Source organism: Fistularia commersonii, chromosome 8 (assembly GCF_037954325.1).
Source record: "Fistularia commersonii isolate RoL2024-O1a breed Wild chromosome 8, RoL_Fcom_v1.0, whole genome shotgun sequence".
In the NCBI taxonomy this organism is placed as follows: domain Eukaryota; kingdom Metazoa; phylum Chordata; class Actinopteri; order Syngnathiformes; family Fistulariidae; genus Fistularia; species Fistularia commersonii.
Window position 1 is genome coordinate 20785969 of NC_141291.1, and position 20951 is coordinate 20806919.

At 42.8% G+C, this 20951-nt stretch overlaps 1 protein-coding gene across 1 annotated transcript in view; it reads left to right on the plus strand.

The window, feature by feature from the left end:
* Positions 1–20951, plus strand: part of waca (WW domain containing adaptor with coiled-coil a) — a 43943-nt gene that overhangs the window by 19231 nt on the left and 3761 nt on the right. The window contains exons 7-9 of the mRNA XM_086151605.1: positions 17047–17295; positions 18514–18636; positions 19395–19543. Of these exons, the coding sequence (XP_086007731.1) occupies positions 17047–17295; positions 18514–18636; positions 19395–19543 (521 nt within the window). The remainder of the gene's footprint in view (positions 1–17046; positions 17296–18513; positions 18637–19394; positions 19544–20951) is intronic.

Genomic DNA, 20951 nt, shown 5'->3' on the forward strand with positions numbered 1-20951 from the left:
TGTTAACTGGAAGGCATACAAGGCCACTGATAATCTCCCATCGATCTGGGGCTCCACACAAGATCTCACCTCGTGGGGTCTACGTGATCACAAGAAAGGTTAGCAAAAATCCAAGAACCACACAGGGGGATCTAGTGAATAACCTGCGGAGAGCTGGGACCAGAGTAACAAAAGCTACCATCAGTAACACACTCCGCTGCCAGGGACTCAAATCCTGCATTGTCAGACATGTCAACCTACTTAAGCCAGCACATGTCCAGGCCAGTCTGAAGTTTGCTAGAGAGCATTTGGATGATCCAGGAGAGGATTGGGAGAATGTCCTATGGTCAGATGAAACCAAAATAGAACTTATTTTTCCACAAACTCAATTTGTCGTGTTTGTAGGAGAAAGAATGCTGAGTTGCATCCTAATAACACCTACTGCGAAGCATGGGGGTGGAAACTCCGGAGCTGTTTTCTTTAAAGGGACCAGGGCGACTGATCTATGTAAAGGAAAGAATGAATGGGCCCATGTATCATTAGATTTTGAGTGAAAACCTCTTTCCATCAGCAAGGGCATTGAAGATGAAACATGGCTGGGTCTTTCAGCATGACAATGATCCCAAACACACCACCTGGGCCACAAAGGAGTGACTTCGTAAGAAGCATTTTAAGGTCCTGGGGTGGCCCAGCCAGTCTCCAGATCTCAACCCCAAAGAAAATCTTTGGAGTGAGTTAAAAGTCCATGTTGCCCAGCGACAGCCCCATAACATCACTGCTCTAGAGGAGATATGCATGGAGAATCGGCAAATACCAGCAACTATGTGTGAAAACATTGTGACGACTTACAGAAAACGTTTGTCCTCTGTCATTGCCAACAAAGGGTAAATAACAAAGTATTGAGATTTGTTCTTGACCAAATATTTATTTTCCACCATCATTTGGAAATAAATTATTTAAAAAACAGACAATGTGATTTTCTAGATTTTTTTTTTCACCATTCTGTCTCTCATAGTTGAAGTGTACCTATGATGAAAATTACAAGCCTCTCATCTTTTCAAGTGGGAGAACTTGCACAATTTGTGGCTGACTAAATACAAGTGAAAATGGAATCCAAGCACTTCGCCTTGTGTATAGCTGATTAATGTAAGACCAACAGGTAAATCAAAGCTTGGGGAGTTTTTAGTTCCTTGACCAAGTTTCATGTGACATAAGAATATGAACCTATAAATATACCTGTGGTTCCTTTAAGCACACGGCTTCGTGTTGAGTTATCACACACTTTTGAATAACCTCAGCAGGATCATGGGTATCTACTCCACAAACCGTGTTGATATTAGGAGTGACTGTTGTGAAGATTAGTTGATCAGCTTGGACTTCCAGTTTACACATATAATTTGACTCATTGATTTGATTTGTGTCCAATGACTAATATGGCAACTGTTGGCAGCAGACTGAGTTGGTCAACCCAGTTATCCTTGCCCTAGTGACACAATCTAGCTGTTCCAGTGGAACCACAAGGCATTTCCAGGGTAGACAGAATATGTAATGGTGATTAGGCCACAACATTTTACATTATCTGTGAAAAGAAGAGAAGTGATCCAGAATTTCCCTTACCAGACAAGCTACCTACTATACTGTACCTAGAAATCTTGGCCTTGAAGATCTCAAATAAAATTGGTGACAGAAGGGAAACATGCTTGATATTTATCCAAGAATCTGGATGCAGGTCTCAAAACAATTGTAAAAAGACAAGGTGGCTCATAGCAACAACGCTTTAACCCTATACTCCCACTGTGCCTCCCACATCTTCAAAACACTTATAGATGCTTACTCTAATGAACCATCCTCATTCTCCACCATGACTCATTGTTTATTCTGAATCAAAGGTTTGATAAATGGCCTGATTCTCCTTTCTAGTCCCCCTGGCATAGACTTTATGGGGGAGGCTGAACAGTGATCCCCTTGTTAAGAAATATCTTTCACTTCTTAAAACATGAGGCCCATCAGCCCGGTCTACCACTCCATAGGCACTGTTACTGATCTTCATATGTCGAAGAGGTATATCACTCAAGGCAGTCCCATGTCATCCACACGAAGAGTTTCATGTGTGAACAGTGCATACACATCAAACTGTTGACTATGTCATGATTGATGTGCACATTGGGATGCATAAAAATTAACTTTACGATCTGATCACACCGCCATTAAAATGTTGGACCTGCTGTCATAAACCCTGTAATTTGACAATGCAAAACTAAAAAGTACTGAAACTCACCTTTATATACCAAAATATATGTTCCCCTTAATTTTCAGGAAGGATTTGAAAACAGTATTTCTTCACACATTTGAGCACTTCTGATTTCTACCAAAACATCAAAGCAAAACAGATTTTATCTAATTTTCACATAGACAATGCCTTAAAATGCCACAACCTAAATCCAAAGTAAATTTCAACGTTTTCTCTGTTACTGTCATGTGAAGATGAGTTTATTTTTGAATGCTTGTTTGCAGTGGACACAGACCTCAATCGTGTACATTAAGTGAAATGCACTCTTATTCCCACAGAAAAGCAAACACAGCGTAAGATGACCATATTACTGTGAGTTGTAATATTGTGTCTGAAAAAAATTGGTATGATGATCATAATAAGGACTAATAACTCTATTGGAATATTTTAAATCTGACTGCTTAAAAAAAAATGGGTGCGCTCTATCAATGATAGCTTGGGCACGACTAGACAACAGTGCAAAAAGAAGAATTGAGATGGAGCATGACCTCCAGGCACCCTCTAACCAGGTGGTCCAGATGATGTCTGGCTTATTAGTTGATTTTGGCCACTAAAAGGGATCCCTCTGGATCTTTGCACTGAACTGGCCCCAGCATTACAGCTGGCGCCTGGGAGAGTTCGGGTCTTGCCAATACCCATACAAGCCTCACCACTTGGGTTCCTAGAAGCCATACAGCGGGAGCTTGTCGACAGGTCATGACAGGTCAGGCACCTGTCATCCCTGTGCTTCCTCCTTTGGCTTTGGCTACAACAATCTGCCAATGTGAAGCAACGCTTTTTATTTATCAATTTATTTATTTATTTTTAACACTGACTTTGATGTCATGCCATTTTTTATTTATCGGCTGTAGAGCAACGTTCCGATCTTGCTGCATTTACAGCCCCGAGTCACATATCCCCACTCAATATATTATCTTTTACTAACACCGGAGGAAAAACTACTAAATAAAATATTTTTTCCTTCCTCCACTTCATCATTTTCGATTTCAGTGAAAGTCTTTTTCTTCATATTTTGCTGTGTTTGCCATTGTTTTTAAACAAAAGGTTAGAGTATGCAATGTTTTATACCTATTTGCATAGTTATTAATGAAAGGGGACAGGACCATACATGTGCCATGTGTATTGGCACTCAATTCTAAGGCAGTAGGATGTATTAAGGAAAGGTTCGCATGAACAAGTGTATAGACATATTCTCAAAATTTCTGCAGTATTGGGCGTACTCCAATATTCCAGTTTGAGAGCTTCACAAATCCTTTGCCATGTGTGCCTTGCCACTATGGTGATTCTCAGCAACTTCCATTAGTCATCCAGCTCTGCCTTCTTCATGGAAAGCATGTCCATAGTAATTTGTTCTCTCCACTTTCACACCTGGCGGTTTTCAAGTACTTGACATTAGATTTAATTCAGCCATTCACACATACTTCCACAAATCGTTACAAAGTGCTACCAGCCCGAGCAACTTGGGATCCGGTGGCTTGCCTAAGGCCTCTTAGACATGCTGGTCATTGACGGCCAGCCTGGCCCACCAACTGAGTCACAGCCCTCCCTCCCCCCCCCCCCCTCCCCCGCAAGTATTCAGGAGTTCCTAAAAGTGCTCTTTCTACCATTCAGCTGAAGTGATGTTCCTAGCTAAAGTCAACAGGTCTCTACCAACCCTGATAATGGTTTGGGTCAAGCCCTGCTTCCTTTCCTGAGTTATCTGATCCTCCTTTAAGCCATGTAAAAGTGGTTCATCATGGCTTCTGCAAAATTCCAAACTCCTACCATATCCCAGATTTTGCTTGCACAACCAATGAGGCTGTAGCCCTTCTGGCCCTTTCCTATCTGTCTTAAGTTTCATAAGACCCAGGAAACAGACATGTAATGCTTTACAGTTTGGGAAGCATCAATGGGCTCTCATTTTGCCACTATGACAAGCGCAGATCACCCTCTAACCTCTGCTCAGGGATGCTCTGAGAAACATGGATGACAAACAATTTGTGGCCCCAACATCCTCAGGGTTTGGACAGGGGCCTCCAACGGGTGTTCCCAGTTCCAGTATACGATGTACAATCTTCAGCCCCGTGAAAAAAGAGACCACTGCACTATTTACAGACAACAAAAAGTGTAAAAGAAAAACCTTCATAAAAAAGGTTCATATTCATTTAAACAACACATTACTAATGTTTTAAATAAGAAATATTCCTAAGCTTTCATGGGTCTTGGTATGCTCTCCACTAGTCTTCCACATTGCTGGGTGATGCCATTCCTGGCACAATAATTCAAGCAACTGAGCTTTGTTCGATGGCGTGTGGCCATCCATCTTCCTCTTGATCACATTCCAGAGGTTTTCAGTTTGGATCAAGTTTGGAGATTAAGAATAAGAATAAGAATAAGAACAACTTTATTAATCCCGAAGGAAATTGCTGTGCCAGAGTTACAGAAAATATAACAGTAATAAATAATAAAAGAAAGGCAGAATTAGAAATAAAAATAAACTATAAACTATAAAGTGTCTCAGTGAAACTATAAAGTGACTTAGTAAGCAGTGATAAAACTATAAGTGTCTTAGTAACAAGTGAGGTAAGGAGTGCACAATAGTATGATAGAAGGGAAAATTGTAGTGTAGCTGTTATGAGATGAGATGAAATATTGCACAGGGTAGCTGTTATGAGATGAAATATTGCACAGTTTCTGAATATTGCACAGTGAAATGAAATATTGCACATTTTGTTTGTTTTTTTAGGTTAAAGATAGGTTTTTATGGTTGCCGACGGCTGAATGGAGAGGAATTAAAAAGTCTGATCGCCTCAGGGAGGAAAGACCTCCTGTGGCGTTCAGTGGAGCTCCTCGGTGGTATCAGTCTACGGCTGAAAGAGCTCTGACAGGACGTCAGTGTGGCATGCAGGGGATGATGGATGTTGTCCATGATGCTGAGGAGCTTCCTCAGCATCCTCCTCTCTGACACCTACACCACAGACTCCAGCTCCACACCCAGGACAGATCCAGCTCTCCTGATGAGCTTTTTGAGTCTGTTAGTGTCAGCTGTCTTGATCCTGCTGCCCCAGCATACATCTGCAGCATGGTCCTGCAGACATTGAAAGATCTGAGCCTCCTGAGGAAGAACAGGCGGCTCTGACCCTTCTTGAAGATGGCGTTGGTGTTAATAGTCCAGTCCAGTTTATTGTCCAAGTGTACACCCAGGTACTTATAGCTGTCCACAATGTCCACCTCTGTACCCCTGATGGTGACTGGGGTCGGATAGGTCCTCTGTTTCCTGAAATCCACCACCAGCTCCTTTGTCTTTCTGACATTGAGCTGGAGGTGGTTCAGTCCACACCACTCCACAAACCTGTCCACCACCCTCCTGTACTCCTCCTCCTGGCCTCTGTTGATGCAGCCCACAATGGCAGAGTCATCTGAGAATTTCTGCAGGTGGCAGGACTGCGAGGAGAACCTGAAGTCTGAGGTGTAGAGCGTGAACAGGGAGGGAGACAGGACTGTCCCCTGTGGAGCTCCCGTGCTGCTCACAATGGTGTCCGATGCGATGTTTCCCAGCCTCACGAACTGCGGCCAACCTGTGAGGTAGTCATTGATCCAGGCCGCGAGTGGAGCATCTACCTGCATGTCCAGAAGCTTCCTGTTCAGCAGGGCAGGTCGAATGGTGTTAAAAGCACTGGAGAAATCAAAGAACATGACTCTCACAGTGCTTCCTGCCTCCTCCAGGTGTGTGTAGATTTTGTGCAGCAGGAAGATGATGGCGTCTTCCACTCCTATCCGTGGCTGGTATGCGAACTGCAGGGGGTCCAGCGAAGGTCCGACGACTGTGTGAAGGTGCCTCAGGACGAGCCTCTCCAGCGACTTCATGACGTGTGATGTCAGGGCCACTGGTCTGTAGTCGCTGTTTGTGCTGGGATGCTTCACCTTGGGCACTGGAACCAGGCATGAGGTTTCCCACCGGTCGGGGACAACCATCTGGGTCAGGCTAAGGTTGAAGAGATGTGAGAAGATCCCACACAGCTGAGAGGCACATCCTTTCAGCACTCTGGGGCTAAGGCCGTCAGGGCCAGCAGCTTTCCTGGGATGGAGGCGGCTGAACTCTCTTCTCACCTCCTCAGCGGTGAAGGCGACAGGAGGGGGTGGAGAGAGTCCCATTGGGGGGCAGGAGGGCTGAGGTGTAAACGAGACGTCGTCCAGGGAAGCAGAAGAAGTGCGTGGGGGAGGGGGAAAGCTCCTTAAAGTGAGGGGTGAGGGCACAGGGGAGGGAAAGTCCTGAGAGAAGCTGGGGGGGAGGGTGGGCGGTGGCACCTTCATCAAATCTGTTAAAAAACAGGTTTAGTTCGTTTGCCTCCTGCAGGTCTCCTTCCATCATCTGGCTTGCTTGTTTTCCATGGCCAGTGATGGTTTTCAACCCACTCCACACCTCCCTCATGTTGTTCTGCTGGAGTTTGCTCTCCAGCTTCCTCCTGTAACTGTCCTTTCCCTCTGCGATCTTCTCCCCCAGCTCAGTCTGCACCTTCTTCAGTTCCTCTTTGTCTCCACTCCTGAATGCCGCCTTCTTCCTGTTCAGCGTGTCCTTAATGTCCTTAGTCACCCAGGGTTTGTTGTTTTAGAAACAACGCACAGTCTTGGTGGGGATGATGATGTCCGTGCAGAAGTTGTCATAGTCAGTTATGCAGTCGGAGAGTTTTCCGATGTCGTCTCCCTGGTCTTCGCAGAGCACATCCCAGTCCGTCGTCTCAAAGCATCCCTGAAGAGTCAGTTCTGCCTCCTGAGACCACCTCCGGACAGTTCTGGTGATCACAGGTTGCCGCTGGACTTCAGGAACATAGCGAGGCTTCAAGTGGACCAGGTTGTGGTCTGATCTGCCCAGAGCAGGGAGAGCTGTGCAGCTGTATGCGTCCTTGGCATTGGCATACAGCAGGTCCAGAGTTTTATTGTCTCTTGTCTTGCAGTCCACAATCTGTTTGAAAGTGGGCAGAGATGATGACAAGGTGGCGTGGTTGAAATCCCCAGAGATGGCTATGAAGGCACTGGGGTGCTGGGTCTGGAGTCTCGCGACCGCGGAGCTGATGACGTCATTAGCCCGCGGTGCATCGGCAGACGGTGGGATGTAAACAGTGATCATGATTGCATGGGAAAACTCTCTGGGCAGATAGTATGGCCGGAGACTCACCGCCAACAGTTCGATGTTGGGCAGCAAACACGCTCCTTCACCGTAACGTGTCCGGGGTTGCACCACTTGTTGTTTACAAACACAGCGACACCTCCTCCTTTCTTCTTGCCGCTGCCGGCACAACTCCGGTCCCCTCGCACCAACTGAAAGCCGGGTAAACTCACCACAGAGTCCGGTATGTTGTTGTTTAGCCAAGTCTCAGTGAAGCACAACACCGAGGCCTGACGAAACACACCGTCGCTCCGTGTGAGTGCTGTTAACTCCTCCAACTTGTTGCCCAGCGATCTCACGTTTCCCATCACAATGGAGGGGAGATACGGTCTGTATCTCCTCTTTCTCACCCACCGTCTCCTCCCGGCCCTGCAGCCCCGGTATTTCCTCCGTAGCTCCTTAGGGATTTCGTGCCTCTCCCCCATCTCGCCGCTGTGTCGAAGCTCCATCAGCTGGTCCCGGGTGTAAACAATGGAGCCATTGCGCCATGGCGCCGCTTCGCCAGGACCGGGATCCGGCTCGAAAAAAGTGCTCCAAACACCGCGAAAACAAGAAAGAGCGAATGGAGCATCATCTAGTATTGTGGCAAAAACCTTAACTAAATTGTCACTAGGGAGAAGAGTAGATAAAAATTAAAAAGAAAAGTATAAGATTTACGAGAGAGACCATCGGTGAGAAGCAACTCTGGCAGGCAGCCGCCCGAGACAGCGCCGGAAGATTGGGCTCGCCATGACAAGATCTTGATCTGTTGGTCCCTCAATCGACAGAACATGGTAGCATGGAGCATTGTCCTGCTGGAAAAACAGTCCTCAACATTGCGTAACATGGTCAGAGCAGAGGGCATCAAGTTTTCTTTCAGGAAAATCTTGTATATGGCTTAATTCCTGTGTCCTTCACAAAAAAAAAAAAAAGTCTGTCTGACACCAACCATGCTGATGCATCCCCGATCCACCACCAAATATCACAGTTGGTGTGAAATATTTGTGTCTTATAGGCATCTCCAGGTCAGAGGTCAGAGGTACTATGCAATACAAGACTATCAGCCAGAATGAAAGGAAAGGTGTACAAGACAGTGGTGAGACCAGTGATGCTGTATGGCTGGGAAACCGTTACAATGATGAAAAAACAGGAGGCAGAGCTAGAGGTTGCAGAGATGGAGATGCTAAGGTTCTCTTTGGGAGTGACCAGGTTGGATAGGATCAAGAATGAGTCCATCAGAGTAACAGCATGTGTCAGATATTTTGGAGAGAAGGTCAGAGATGCCCGACTGAGATGGTTCGGTCATGTACAAAGGAGGGATAGTGAATATATTGGTAGACAGATGCTGGAATTGGTGGTGCAAGGCAGGAGGTCTCGAGGAAGGCCAAAGAGAAGATTTATGGATGTAGTGAGAGAGGATATGAAGGTAGTTGGTGTGAGAGAGGAGGATACAGAGAAAAGGGTTAGATGAAGAAGGTCTATTCGCTGTGGCAACCCCTGAAGGGAAAAGCCGAAAGAAGAAGAAGAAGAAGAAAAGAAATCTCTTTATTCGTCACATTCAGTTATAGCACATCAGCGAAATTTGACCCCTGCCTTTATTAACCCATCATGGTTGAAACATGAGCACAAGGTAGCTACTTAGGGGTTCAGTGTCTTGGTCAGCAACATGGAGGAGCACGGAAATCAAGCAAGGAATATTTCCAAGGTTGACTGCTCTAACCCCCTAATTTCCTAGACAAGAAGGATTTGGTTCAGGTAATCACCTCAATACCTCATTATGTAGAAACAACTGCGCTTGTGTAGGAATTCAAAAGACACTGGAATGGAATATCTGTCATATACTGTATGTAGAGATGCTGATTTCTTACCAAATTGCAGTGATTTCTTAATTTTTTCCAGACCTGTACGCCCACCAAGTTTCCCTCCTAACAAATTCAACTCAACACCAGGTAGTGACCAGTTGTCTGCTCTGCTCTTTACCCAAGTGTCAGTTCTGTCTGATCTTTGCACAAGGTGATCCGTTACCGTGTATACTTATGAATGACTTTGAGCTTGTGCAGGGGTTGGTAACCCGCAGCATCTGAGGCAGACGTGGCTCTGTCATCCCTCTGCTACAGCTTCCCGTGGCTTTGGAAAAGAAATGATTTAATGATTAATTACCGTATTTTCACGACAATAAGACGCACATAGAGACGCACGTAGAGAACACCATGTGAACGTTAAAGGGGGAAGTGTGGGCGTTAATTGTATATAAAAGAACAGGTATGTGCGTAATGCAGAACTTCGTTGTTTTAACAACCCTGAAAACATTGCTGACAAACACATCCAGCCCAGCCACGTCATCAACATGGACGAGGTGCCTATCACTTTCGACAACCCAGTGAGTCACGCTGTGGAGAAAAAGGGGACCAGCACGGTAGCGATACGCATAGCGGGGTACAAAAAGTCTTCTTGGAGACCACAGTTTCACTAAGAGTGGAATGTAGCACTGGGCAAGTTACGCCACAATTTGGGAATTGATTGTAGATGCTTGAGCCAACGTGTTTGCTGGCACTATTGTTCGAGCTTTCGCAAAAGCCGGCATAATTTCCAAGGAGCCCCACGGCACCGAAAGTGACTCTTGAAAGTGAACCTGGCATGTTTGATGGAGATTTAGCGCAGCTGTTCAAATCAGATACAGAGGATGAGGACTTCGATGGGTTTGATTGATGACAATTACTGGTAAAAAAAATGTGAATACCAAACTCAGTTTTTCTTCAGCTCTATTTTTAAATACGCAAACTTGTATGCTTGTATGTGTTTGTTGTTGTAAGGCGGACGCAGTAGAGGACGCCATGAGAACGTTAAAGGGGGAAGTGTGGGCATGGAATGTACATAAAACGCGTGCCTCATGTGTGTGTTAAATACAGTAATGCCACACATAACTGAGACTGTGCCTTATGGTCGTGAAAATACGGTAATTTATTTTAGTTTTGTTTTTTAATTTGAAGATAATGATGATCCTGTAACATTAAAATATAATGTGTATAATTTCTTGTCACTCAAAATATGCGCCACGAATGGGCAACACCCACCAGATAAACCACTCATTGAGCTTTTACAAAGAGCGCTGATGTGCACAGAGGGTAGGAGGAGAAATGACATTAAGCAGACTAAATAAACACTTTGGCAGTTTAATTTGCAAATATATGTTATTTTTTTCACATGCAGCAGCTGATTGCATTATACACACAATATAATCACAGGACATCATAGTTTGCTGCAGGGGGATCATTTAAGTTTGGGCTTTTATTTAATAAATACAAGGATGACTCAAGTAGACACAGACTCTTTTATCTCAACGTAATTTTCAACCCCAAAGTCTTTTTCTTTTTCAATTTCAAAATGTTATTGTTACCTGCAGAAATTGTATCTCATTTTCTTTGTCCCGGTTCATTGATTTGAAAAGTGCAACACACGATTGTTATTGTTTATATGTAGCAGAAAGGGCAAAAGAAGATATACGCAGTGTTATCTTAATTTTAGATGTCAAAAGGGTTTCTTGGCTCTTGGTGTTTTCTTTTCTTTGGGAAACCGGTCCGAATGGCTTTTTGAGCATCGAAGGTTGCGTTAGGAAGGGCATCCAGCGTAAATTTTGGCTCTTCCCTTCAGGGGTCGCCAAAGCGGATCGACCTTCTCCATCTAACCCTATTCTCTGTATCCTCGCACTACCTTCGTATCCTCTCTCACTACCTCCATAGACTTACAAGTCTGAAACTGGAAATTGAAGGTGTAATTCTCAATGTTTTTAGTGGCTATGAGTTATAAGAAGGTGAAGTTCTGGAGTGAGTTAGATGAAGTGATGCAGAATATCCCCAGAGATGATAGTGGTTATTGGTGCAGACTTCAGTGGACATATTGGTGGAGGTAACAGAGGTAAGGTAATGAAGAAGTGATGGGCAGGTTTGGTATCCAGAATAGGAACACAGACGGACAGATGGTGGTAGATTTTCAAAAAGGATGGAAATGGCTTTACTGAATTCTGTTTTCCATAAAAGACAGGAACATGGGGTAACTTATAAGAACAGGTATCTGCTACTCCTACTACTCCTGTACCACGAAAAATTAAAAATTTAAATGACAACTTATAAAGACAACAGAGAAAGACTGAGCAAAAATCCCCCCAAAAGGAAAATCATATTCGGCAGATTACAAGCTGCAAGTAGTGAAATATGCAGGCGAAAACACTGATCGAGCAGCAGAGAGAAAGTTTGGAGTGAGTGAAGAACTAGTGAGGAACTACTGAAAAGCTGAAGATACTTTAACTGCAATGAAGAAACCAAAAAGCTAATCGTGGGCTAAAAGCTAGATGGCCAGAGCTAGAGGAATGAGTTCACAAATAAATTTAACTAAACAATGTACTGCCAGAAGAGGCTTGTCAATGGTGCAGTTACGTTTCCATGCCCAGGTAGTTGCCAAGGTGATGAATATAAATGACTTTACGGGTTGACCTTCTTGACATTACCGCTTCATGCAACACAACCAGCTCTATCAAAGCACGGAAAAGGATGTCCCAAAAACAGCCATGCAGAAGAGGAAGCAGTGCGCCTCCTGAGGAAGAGGAAGCAGTGCGACCTCCAGAGTTGAGGGAGTTTGTACTGCAGTGACACCAAGGATGAAAAATTAAACAAATTTAGTGATTTGGAGTGAGATTGAGAGTTTGGTAAACTTATCATGCCATGTTGTTTATGCTGTAGTCATCTAGTAGCAATAGCTGTTAATATGTTACATTAACATACCAGACACCTATTCAGCCTGTTGTTCTGTATTCTATTGTTAATTCTATTGTAACAACCCTGCGTTACTGTTCAGAGGAATGTTCAGAGTTCTGTGATTTCCTACTGGCTGTGAATGTGTTTCGGGATGAGAGCGAGTGAGGCGGTGGGGCATGAGGAGAGAGAGCGCTGAGACGGAGAAGATTAAATGGAGCTGCTGTTGCTTAATTGTTGTAATTGTTATAATAAAGATAAGGTTGGGCACATCCGGTTGGACACACTGTAACTTGCCTTTCAAGGCGATTGGTTTGCTCTTGGTCTCTGATTTTATCAAATAAATTTCCCAAAATAAATTTGGCTGGTGCGACTTATCGTCTGGAAGATGGAGTACTTTGTCATCTTTCTAGAACTCCTTTGTTGAATTAGACCCAACTCTAGGAAACTTGACCATCTTGGCAGTTCCTGCAGGGTAAAATTAGGGTTTGAGTATTCAAAGGGTTCAGCCAAAAAATTCATTTCTCTGTATAATGTAGTTCCTGCTTCTCAGTCCACAGTGTAGCCGGATAGTTTTACAGATTGTTAATACAAGATAAATGGATAAATCAGTGAGGGGAAAAAATGAATAATAAGCACAACAATGACAGTATTCAATGTGCAAATTTAGAAAGTGCCATATGAAATGTAAAGTTAGATATGGCACTGCATGTGCCTGTTGAAAAAGTGCAGATGTAAGATGAAATGTAAACAGTCATGTACAGTTTTGAGTGTGCAAATGACAAAGTTCAACTTGGATATAAACAGTTACGTAAAGCACTGGTTGGGCTGAATGAATAGAGTGAGAGACGTAATTACTCAGGTGCATCTGATTGTCCTGAGGTAGTACATGGTTGTTAAATCCCATCAGTTATTCAGGAGACTAATGGAAGTTTGGTAGAATGAATTCTTCAGTCATGTGGTTGTACATTTCACACTTTTGTACTTCTGGTCGGAATTGTTTAAACAGTCCTTGTTGAGGTTACGTGTGGTCCTCGATGATGGTGGCAGCTTTCCTGTGGACTCTGTTGATGGGTGCGCTGCAGAGAAGCTGATGGGGTTCTGGTGATCTCCTCTGCTGTTTTCAGCACTCGCTGCAGGAATTTGCAGTCCAAAGCTGTGGTACTGCTTTACCATACAGTGCTGCAGCTTGTCAAAATGCTCTCAACAATGCAGGTGTAGAATTTGCCAAGTATCTGAGGCAGCATGCCCAACTTCCTCTGAGACCACTCCACACCTCCCTCATGTTATTTTCTTGGAGTTTGCTCTCCAACCTCCTCTTGTATGATTTCTTACCCACCGCAATATTTTCCCTCAGTTATTTGCACCCGCTTCAATTCCTCTTTGTCACCTTTCTTGCATGCCACCTTTTTCCTGTTCAGTGTCACCATTCTTTGTCACCCATCGTTTATTCTTAGGAAAGCAACGTATGTTTTTTGTGGGGATTTCACTATCTGTACAGAAGTTGTAGTCAGTTATGCAATCTGCAAGTCCATCTATGTCCTCCCCATGTGTATTGTAAAAAATGTTCCAGTCAGTCTTCTCGAAGCAGTCCTGTAGGGCTTCCTCAGCCTCCTGCGACCACCCTTGTACCAATTTGGTGGTCACAGATTGCCGCTGGACTGCAGGAATATAGAGAGGCTTCAGGTGCACCAGGCTGTGTTCTGACCTGCCCAGGGGGGAGAACTATGGAGCTTTATACTTTCTTAAGGTTAGCATACAGCAGATCCAGGGTTTTATCCTCTGTGGTCTTACAGTCTACAAACTGTTTAAAAGTTGGAAGGGATGTTTTAAGTGTGACATGGTTGAAGTCCCCATTGACGCTACAAAGGCATTGGGGTGCAAAATCTGTAGTCATGTGCTGATGACGTTAGCAGCTCGCAATGCGTTCTTAAAGTAAACAGTGACTCCACCTCTGTTTTTTCTTGTTGCTTTCTCTGCAACTACGGTCCCCTTGCACCAACTGAAACCCAGTTAGACTTACTGTCAAATTCATGATGTTGTTATACAGCCGTGTCTCCATGAAACACATGATCGAGTTCTCAAGGAACACCCCCTCACCCCTTGTGAGTGCCGTTAACTCGTCCATCTTATTCGCCAGTGGTTTTACATTTCCCATAATGATGGAGGGGAGATATGATCGGTATCTCCTCTTCCTTAGCCATTGTCCCTTCTCAGCTCTACAGCCCTGATATTTCCTCTTCCACTCTTTGAGGATTTCGTGTCATTTGCCCTGTTGTAAACAATGGAGCCCAGGCACGCCTCGGGTCAGGACCAGGATCCGGAACAGTAAAAGTGCTCCAAATGCAAGAAAAACAAGAAAAAACGCAGGACACCATATTGTTCTACTATTAATAGCTGTAGTTACTACTTTAAGGAGAAGTTCAAAAGCAAAAAGCAATGACAATCGAGAAAATGAAAGACTGTACAGAAGCGCTCTGGCAGGCTGCTGCCCGTTACGTTACGGTTATCTCCTTGGTCTTGTCTGTAGTGAGGGTGAGGTTGTTGTGCTCCTACCATGCCACTAGACCTCTACCAATAATACTTGATTGTAAACAGATTCTCAACCACTGTTCAGGTACTCAAACTTTTGATAGTGTACATTATAGACACCTAAGAAAGATTGCACATCAGATACCAACTCCGGAAGCTCTGACAACCTAAAATAGGTAAATAAACCTTGAAACACGCAGGACCAGACAATAATTAGCCAGACAATTTAATTCATGCACTTATTAGACATTTGCACATTTTATTAATAGTGATGTCCCTACTTTCCCCTTCTAGTATTCATATTTTAGTGTTTTTTTGAGTGTTTTATGCATAGGTAAATTTGTTATTTTGAAGCACATTGATTCAAAACAAAAACATATATTTGACTTTGTCATGAATTGTTTTATTTACAGATAATGACTGGCCTAAGCCAGGGGTCTTCAACCATCAGATGATGTAGTTTTGCCTCCTCTCCCACAAAATAACATCCACATGGAGATGCCCAAACCCTTAAAATGAAGAGAGCATAACATACATAGTTGCAATATATTTACAAAACAACCATAATGTATTGCATATTACTAGAAAGGAAAAATAGTTGAAATCTCATTGCACTCATTGCTACCTTTTCTATTATAGAAAAACACTCACATAAATGCTTTGCAGAAAATATGCATTTGAATATGCATAGATAATATGCATTTAATTTGTATGTATGAAGCATTAATAGTGGACAGGACTCAGCAGTGCCTGGGGGACAGCTGGGGTTTCAGGGTCTTGCAAAACACACCTTGACAGCTTTGGCTTGGAGAGCTTGGGAAATAAGTTTCCAGTTACCATATGACTGGCAAAACACAGGCATGTCTATGCCTCCTTTGAATTAATCACTGATTAGTCCCCAGACTCTCCTTCCTCATTGGGACTGTGGACATCTTCAAAGTAGGCCCTCCTCCAGTACACAACAGCTCAAGTTGTGGTCAGCAGCTCCCCATCGTCATCATACAGTGTTGACAATGCACTGCTCGTCTCTCTGGACAAGCAGTGCATTGCAATGCTCTGGAGCCGCTGGATGGAGGACAAGAATGTCTTTGCAGCCATTGGGAAGTTGTTTTCCATGGCCTTGCCAAACTCCTCCCAAGCCTGAGTCTGTGCCTCAGCGATGGCCAAAGCAGGATTCTGCTTGGCTTGCTGATACCTGTCAGCTGCCACCAGAGCCCACCAAGCTAATAAAGCCCAATAGGACTTCTTCAGCATGACTTCAGCAATTGAAAAACAGAGCATGGTCAGCTCAGTGTCCACTGTCTCCCCGGGGATGTGGTTGAAGTTCTGTCAGAGGTTGGAATTGAAGCTCTTTCTGACAGGGGACTCTGCCAAAGATTGGCCAAACATTCTGACAGGGGACTTTACCAAACATTCCCAACACCCCCTCAAAATTTGTTCATGCCAGCAGAACAAGAGAGTACTAGGTAGAAGTGCTCTCACTCACTCCAAGGACTCCCACCCATAAAGGGTGGGTACTCTTCATAGAGTTATTACTGCTATTTGATGTGTAGGCGAAAACAATGTTAAGAACCAGGCCTCAGCCCAAAGGCAGAGGGAGGCTACCCTCTCATTTACTGGGTGTCATCCCAAGGTACAGGTAATGATCCAGGAGGCCGTAAGTGTGTCAGAGCAAAAAAACTGGAGTGAAATAGAGTCCGGTCCCTCCCAAGGAGAGTTCTGAAACCCAAGCGGTTCATCAGGGTGAGTCCCAACTGTATCTAGCTGTAACCTCTCTGCCTCTCACACCCGTTCTGGCTCCTTCCCCACCAGAGGCGGTGTTCCATATCCTTTAAATCAGCTCTCAATCCAACCATAGACCACTGCCCAGCTCATACTGCAGAGGGGATCCCTGATGAACCGTGACCTGGCAAGCTAATTCCATATTTTTTTCATCACGGGGCTTCTGACCCAGTGACACACCTATGGGCAAGGGAAAACTAGGTCCATACTACTTCTCTGTCGTCAGGAGTCTCCTTGAACATGCTTTGTCTGGCCCCTTACCTCAGCCCTGTTTTCTTTGAGGGACCTTCCAGGGGTCCCTGACCATTGAGTTCCTAGGATCATTGGGACACGCAAACCCCTCCACCATACTAAGGTAGCAGCTCCGTGGAATTCTTTTTGTCTTGAATAATGCATAGTGGCACTTCTCATGTTACTCTCACTGACCTGAGATACATTGAATCAAATAACTCACTCCTGTGTTCTTCTGTTTTTTCATCATTGTTGTTTTACTAATCCTTTGTACAATGTTGGGTGTTAACTCATACAGACTTGTCATTGAATCCTAATTTTTGAAAAAACAACATTAACTACTTTTCTGCTTCTTACAGAGACATCTCAGACAGAGAGGCCTGCAGCAACAAATGTCACTCAGTCATCATCATCTGGCTCAGGGAGTTTGAATTCCTCCTTAGGGACACCAGGCTCATCAGGCTCTACGCTATCAGTTTCTCCAGTCATACAGTCTCCTGCTCCGCCACTTCTTCATGACCCCACACTTCTTCGCCAGCTTCTTCCAGCACTTCAGACTGCCCTGCAGCTCAATAATGCAAATGCAGACATGGCAAAAATCAATGAAGGTAAGACAAAGACCATATATCACACTTGTGTCTTTTCTTTTTTAACTTGCAGCAGTAATTATTTCTTAAGATGCAGTGTAAACTCTTCATATATCTTTTTTTCAGCCTCTTATCCCACTGCTCAGTCCATGTTTTGACATGAGATAACATCATGTCTGCTGCTGTTCATCATAGCTATTTCACATCCCTATTGCAACTTCCTGGTAGTAGTGCGGATTGATTATTGTCGGTAAATTTTCTTTTTGGGTACCTTTTGTCTCTGGAAATCAGCCAGTGTAACTTAAAGTGACAGCATTGTAGTAACCTCAATCAGTTCCATATTTGCTGACAAAAGGGCTGACAAAATCACAGAAGTATGAAATGCTCTTACCTAAATTGCATATAAGTATACTGGCTTGGACCTGTGTTTGGCTTATTATTTTTTGGTTGACAAAATCTTACAATAGCCCAACCATCTTTGTTTCAAATGTGCTTCTAATTCAAGATAACTATTGACATCTATATGGAAATTTAACTTATTTAAATTTTTCATTTTTTCACAATGAGCCATAATTTCAATGAAATGAAGATGTATAATATTCATTATAAATTTCTGCCAGTAGACAAATAATTTCAACACTTGAGACATACAAATCATTTTCATTTTGTTTTTTCCAATTTACTATAGATGTCACTTTTTAATCAAACTTCATCCTCATTTAAAGATCAGATAGATCAGACTTCACAGCCTAGCAAGCCACGTAAGAGTTTTTGTTTTTGCAAAGTTCAATTGAAACTACATATCACAGTGAAATCACCGTTCATCTCTGCTCTAGACTTGTCTATTTTTAACACAGGTCATGGGGGGTTGGATTATCATACTGTTGTGTGAAAAAATTGATTTACTTGCTATACATAGTTGGTTCAGTTGATTTTCTTTTTGTAGTTGTGTTGTCATTGTGTTTGTTCTTTTAGTTTGTTAATGGTCTCCTATTTTCTCTCATTGAACCGTCTTGTCTTCTATCACGGTCTAGCGTCAACTGTTTAAAAACTTTAAAGACTTTACACTTCAGCATATTGTGTTTGTGACAGAAATTTGACAGAAAGTTAGTCTAGAGCCATAACTGTTTTTTGAATGCATGTTTATCATTTTTCACTCATTCCATATTGTGCCCAAGCCATTGAATTCAGATGAAATTCTTCTATAAAAAGGTTAATGGTATCTTTACTTTTTTGTAGTTCTCACTGCTGCTGTCACACAAGCTTCATTACAGTCAATGCTCCATAAAATTCTCACTGCTGGACCATCAGCCTTCAATGTCACCACCATACTCTCTCAAGCTGCACAACTGTCCAACAACGGTAAGTGGACATCATGCAAAAGGGTTCCTGTAGCAACTACTTTAATGCACGAAATGTCACAACAGTATGATTGTCAGGGATTACAATAGATGAAAAACTGTATACTATCACTGGGGTTTCATGTATGTTTTACTCTTTAATGAGCTGTCTTGTACATTGTCCTGATGACAACAGTGTCATCACGACACAGAAAATCCATTGTTACTACATTTTAACACTTTAATTACATTTATTGACAAAGTGGCCAAATGATTACAATATCTAACAACACAGCTTATTTTTTATCAGCTAAAAATGTAAGATGCCTTTTTGTGCTTGTCAAATGTCTTCTCACACTTCAGGAGGATTTAAAATTCTTTTGAGATTTTTGTATTTCATTAATTCCAACAAGAACTGCTGACGCAGTATTTATTAAATAAATGAATATGCTGATTGGAAAAAATGTTTACTTATTTAAAAGAGATTACTCAGAGGGTGGCACGACTTCATAATTTGTCTTCAGTAGTTAATTGTCACCGGCACTCCCAGAGACCTTTCTAAGTTTCCTTGAGCAAGTTTTGAGCCTCTAATTGCCCCTAAGGCTTGGATCTTTACTGTGTGAATATGTATTAATCTATTAGTAAAGGTAGAACCACATGTCAGAAAAATAATCATCTTCATCCCATTTACTCTTGGTCAGCCTGATTCTACCCCCTAGCTTCTTTGAAAAAAATCATCTTAAATCTATACTTATACCATTTTTTTTCTGTTTTGAGCAGCTCAACAGTCAAACCATTCGCCACTGTCATTAACATCAGACGCCTCATCGCCCAGGTCTTATGTTTCTCCACGGATCAGCACACCGCAGACCAATGCAGTTCCCCTCAAGCCTCTCCTCAGCACGCAGCCTATCATTTCACAGCCAAAGGTAAGAGAGGAGTTGTGTTCAATACAGTAAGGTACACCAACTTTGTGGTATTCAGCATGTTTTTTGTCTTTTTGCAATTTGTTGTAACAGTAATGTAGTTATCGGCTTTAACAGCACTAGCTAAAAATACATGTAGGCAATTTTGTTACAGGAATAAAATAGTTAATTGCAAGTGCCGTTGCAATTAACTTTTGCAGCATCAGATAAATATATTTAAAATGTAATGTTCTGATATTGCTTTTTTTTACAGAAAATGCATCACATTTGTTATGTATCACATAACATCAGGGGTTATCACAGCAGATCAACTTCCTCCATCTAACCCTAATCTCTGCAGCCTCCTCTATCACACCAAGTAACTTTGTTCCTCTTTCACTACATCAATTAATCTCCTCTTAGGTATTCCTCTAGACTGCCTGCTTGGCACTTCGAACCTCAGCATCCTTCTCAGTCCAGGGTCTCCGTTGTCATATTTTGAGCTCATAATGTGCCACACATTTTCAACAAGTAAACAGTGCACATTTTCAGGAGTCAGGTCTGGACTGCAGACAAGCCAGTCTAGTACCCGCACTCTTTTACTATAAAGCCATACTGTTGTAATGCATGCAGAATGTGGCTTGGTGTTGTCTTGCTGACATAAGTAGGAACGTCCCCTAAATTCCTTGCAATTGCATGTTGAGAAATGTTCCGTAAATTGTTGGACTATGTCCTCATGCAGTTGTTCACAAAGAAGTAAATCTCGCCCCATCCTTGCTTGTGATCAATGGAGACTTTTGTGGATGACCCTTTTATACCCAATTACGACACCTATTCACCTGTGGAATATTCCAAACGGTTTTTTTGACCATTCCTCAACTTCCCCGGTCTTTTGTTGCCTCTTTCCCAACTTTTTTGGAATGTGTCGCTGGTATCAAATTAAAAATGAGTGAATATTTGCAAATCAACTCAATTTTATCAATTTGAACATTAAATTGTCTTTGGAGTGTAACTGAATATTGGTTGACAGTAATTTGTAAATCATTGTATTCTGTTTTTATTTACATATTACGCAACATCCCAACTTCATTGGATTTCTGGTTTGTATTATTGCTGGTCTCACCACCAAATTGCACACCTTTTATTTCATTCTGGCTAATACTTACGGTAAATCACATATCCTGTTCCGACCTGCTGAAGCTAATTGTTGCCTGAGTCTTTTCTACCACATAGTCTTGGTTTTGGTTGCCATTTTAAGAATTTCAGGTCATTTGGCTGAGCAGCCTGTGATTTTCAGCATTACTTTGTTTCCCTTCGCCAATCAACTTTTTAACCTATGGTGAACAGTGTCCATAGTGACACATTTTCTTGCTTTTACTTTTCAGAGAGAAATACACTATTACCAGCATGTGTAACAGTAGGTGCCTTGAAC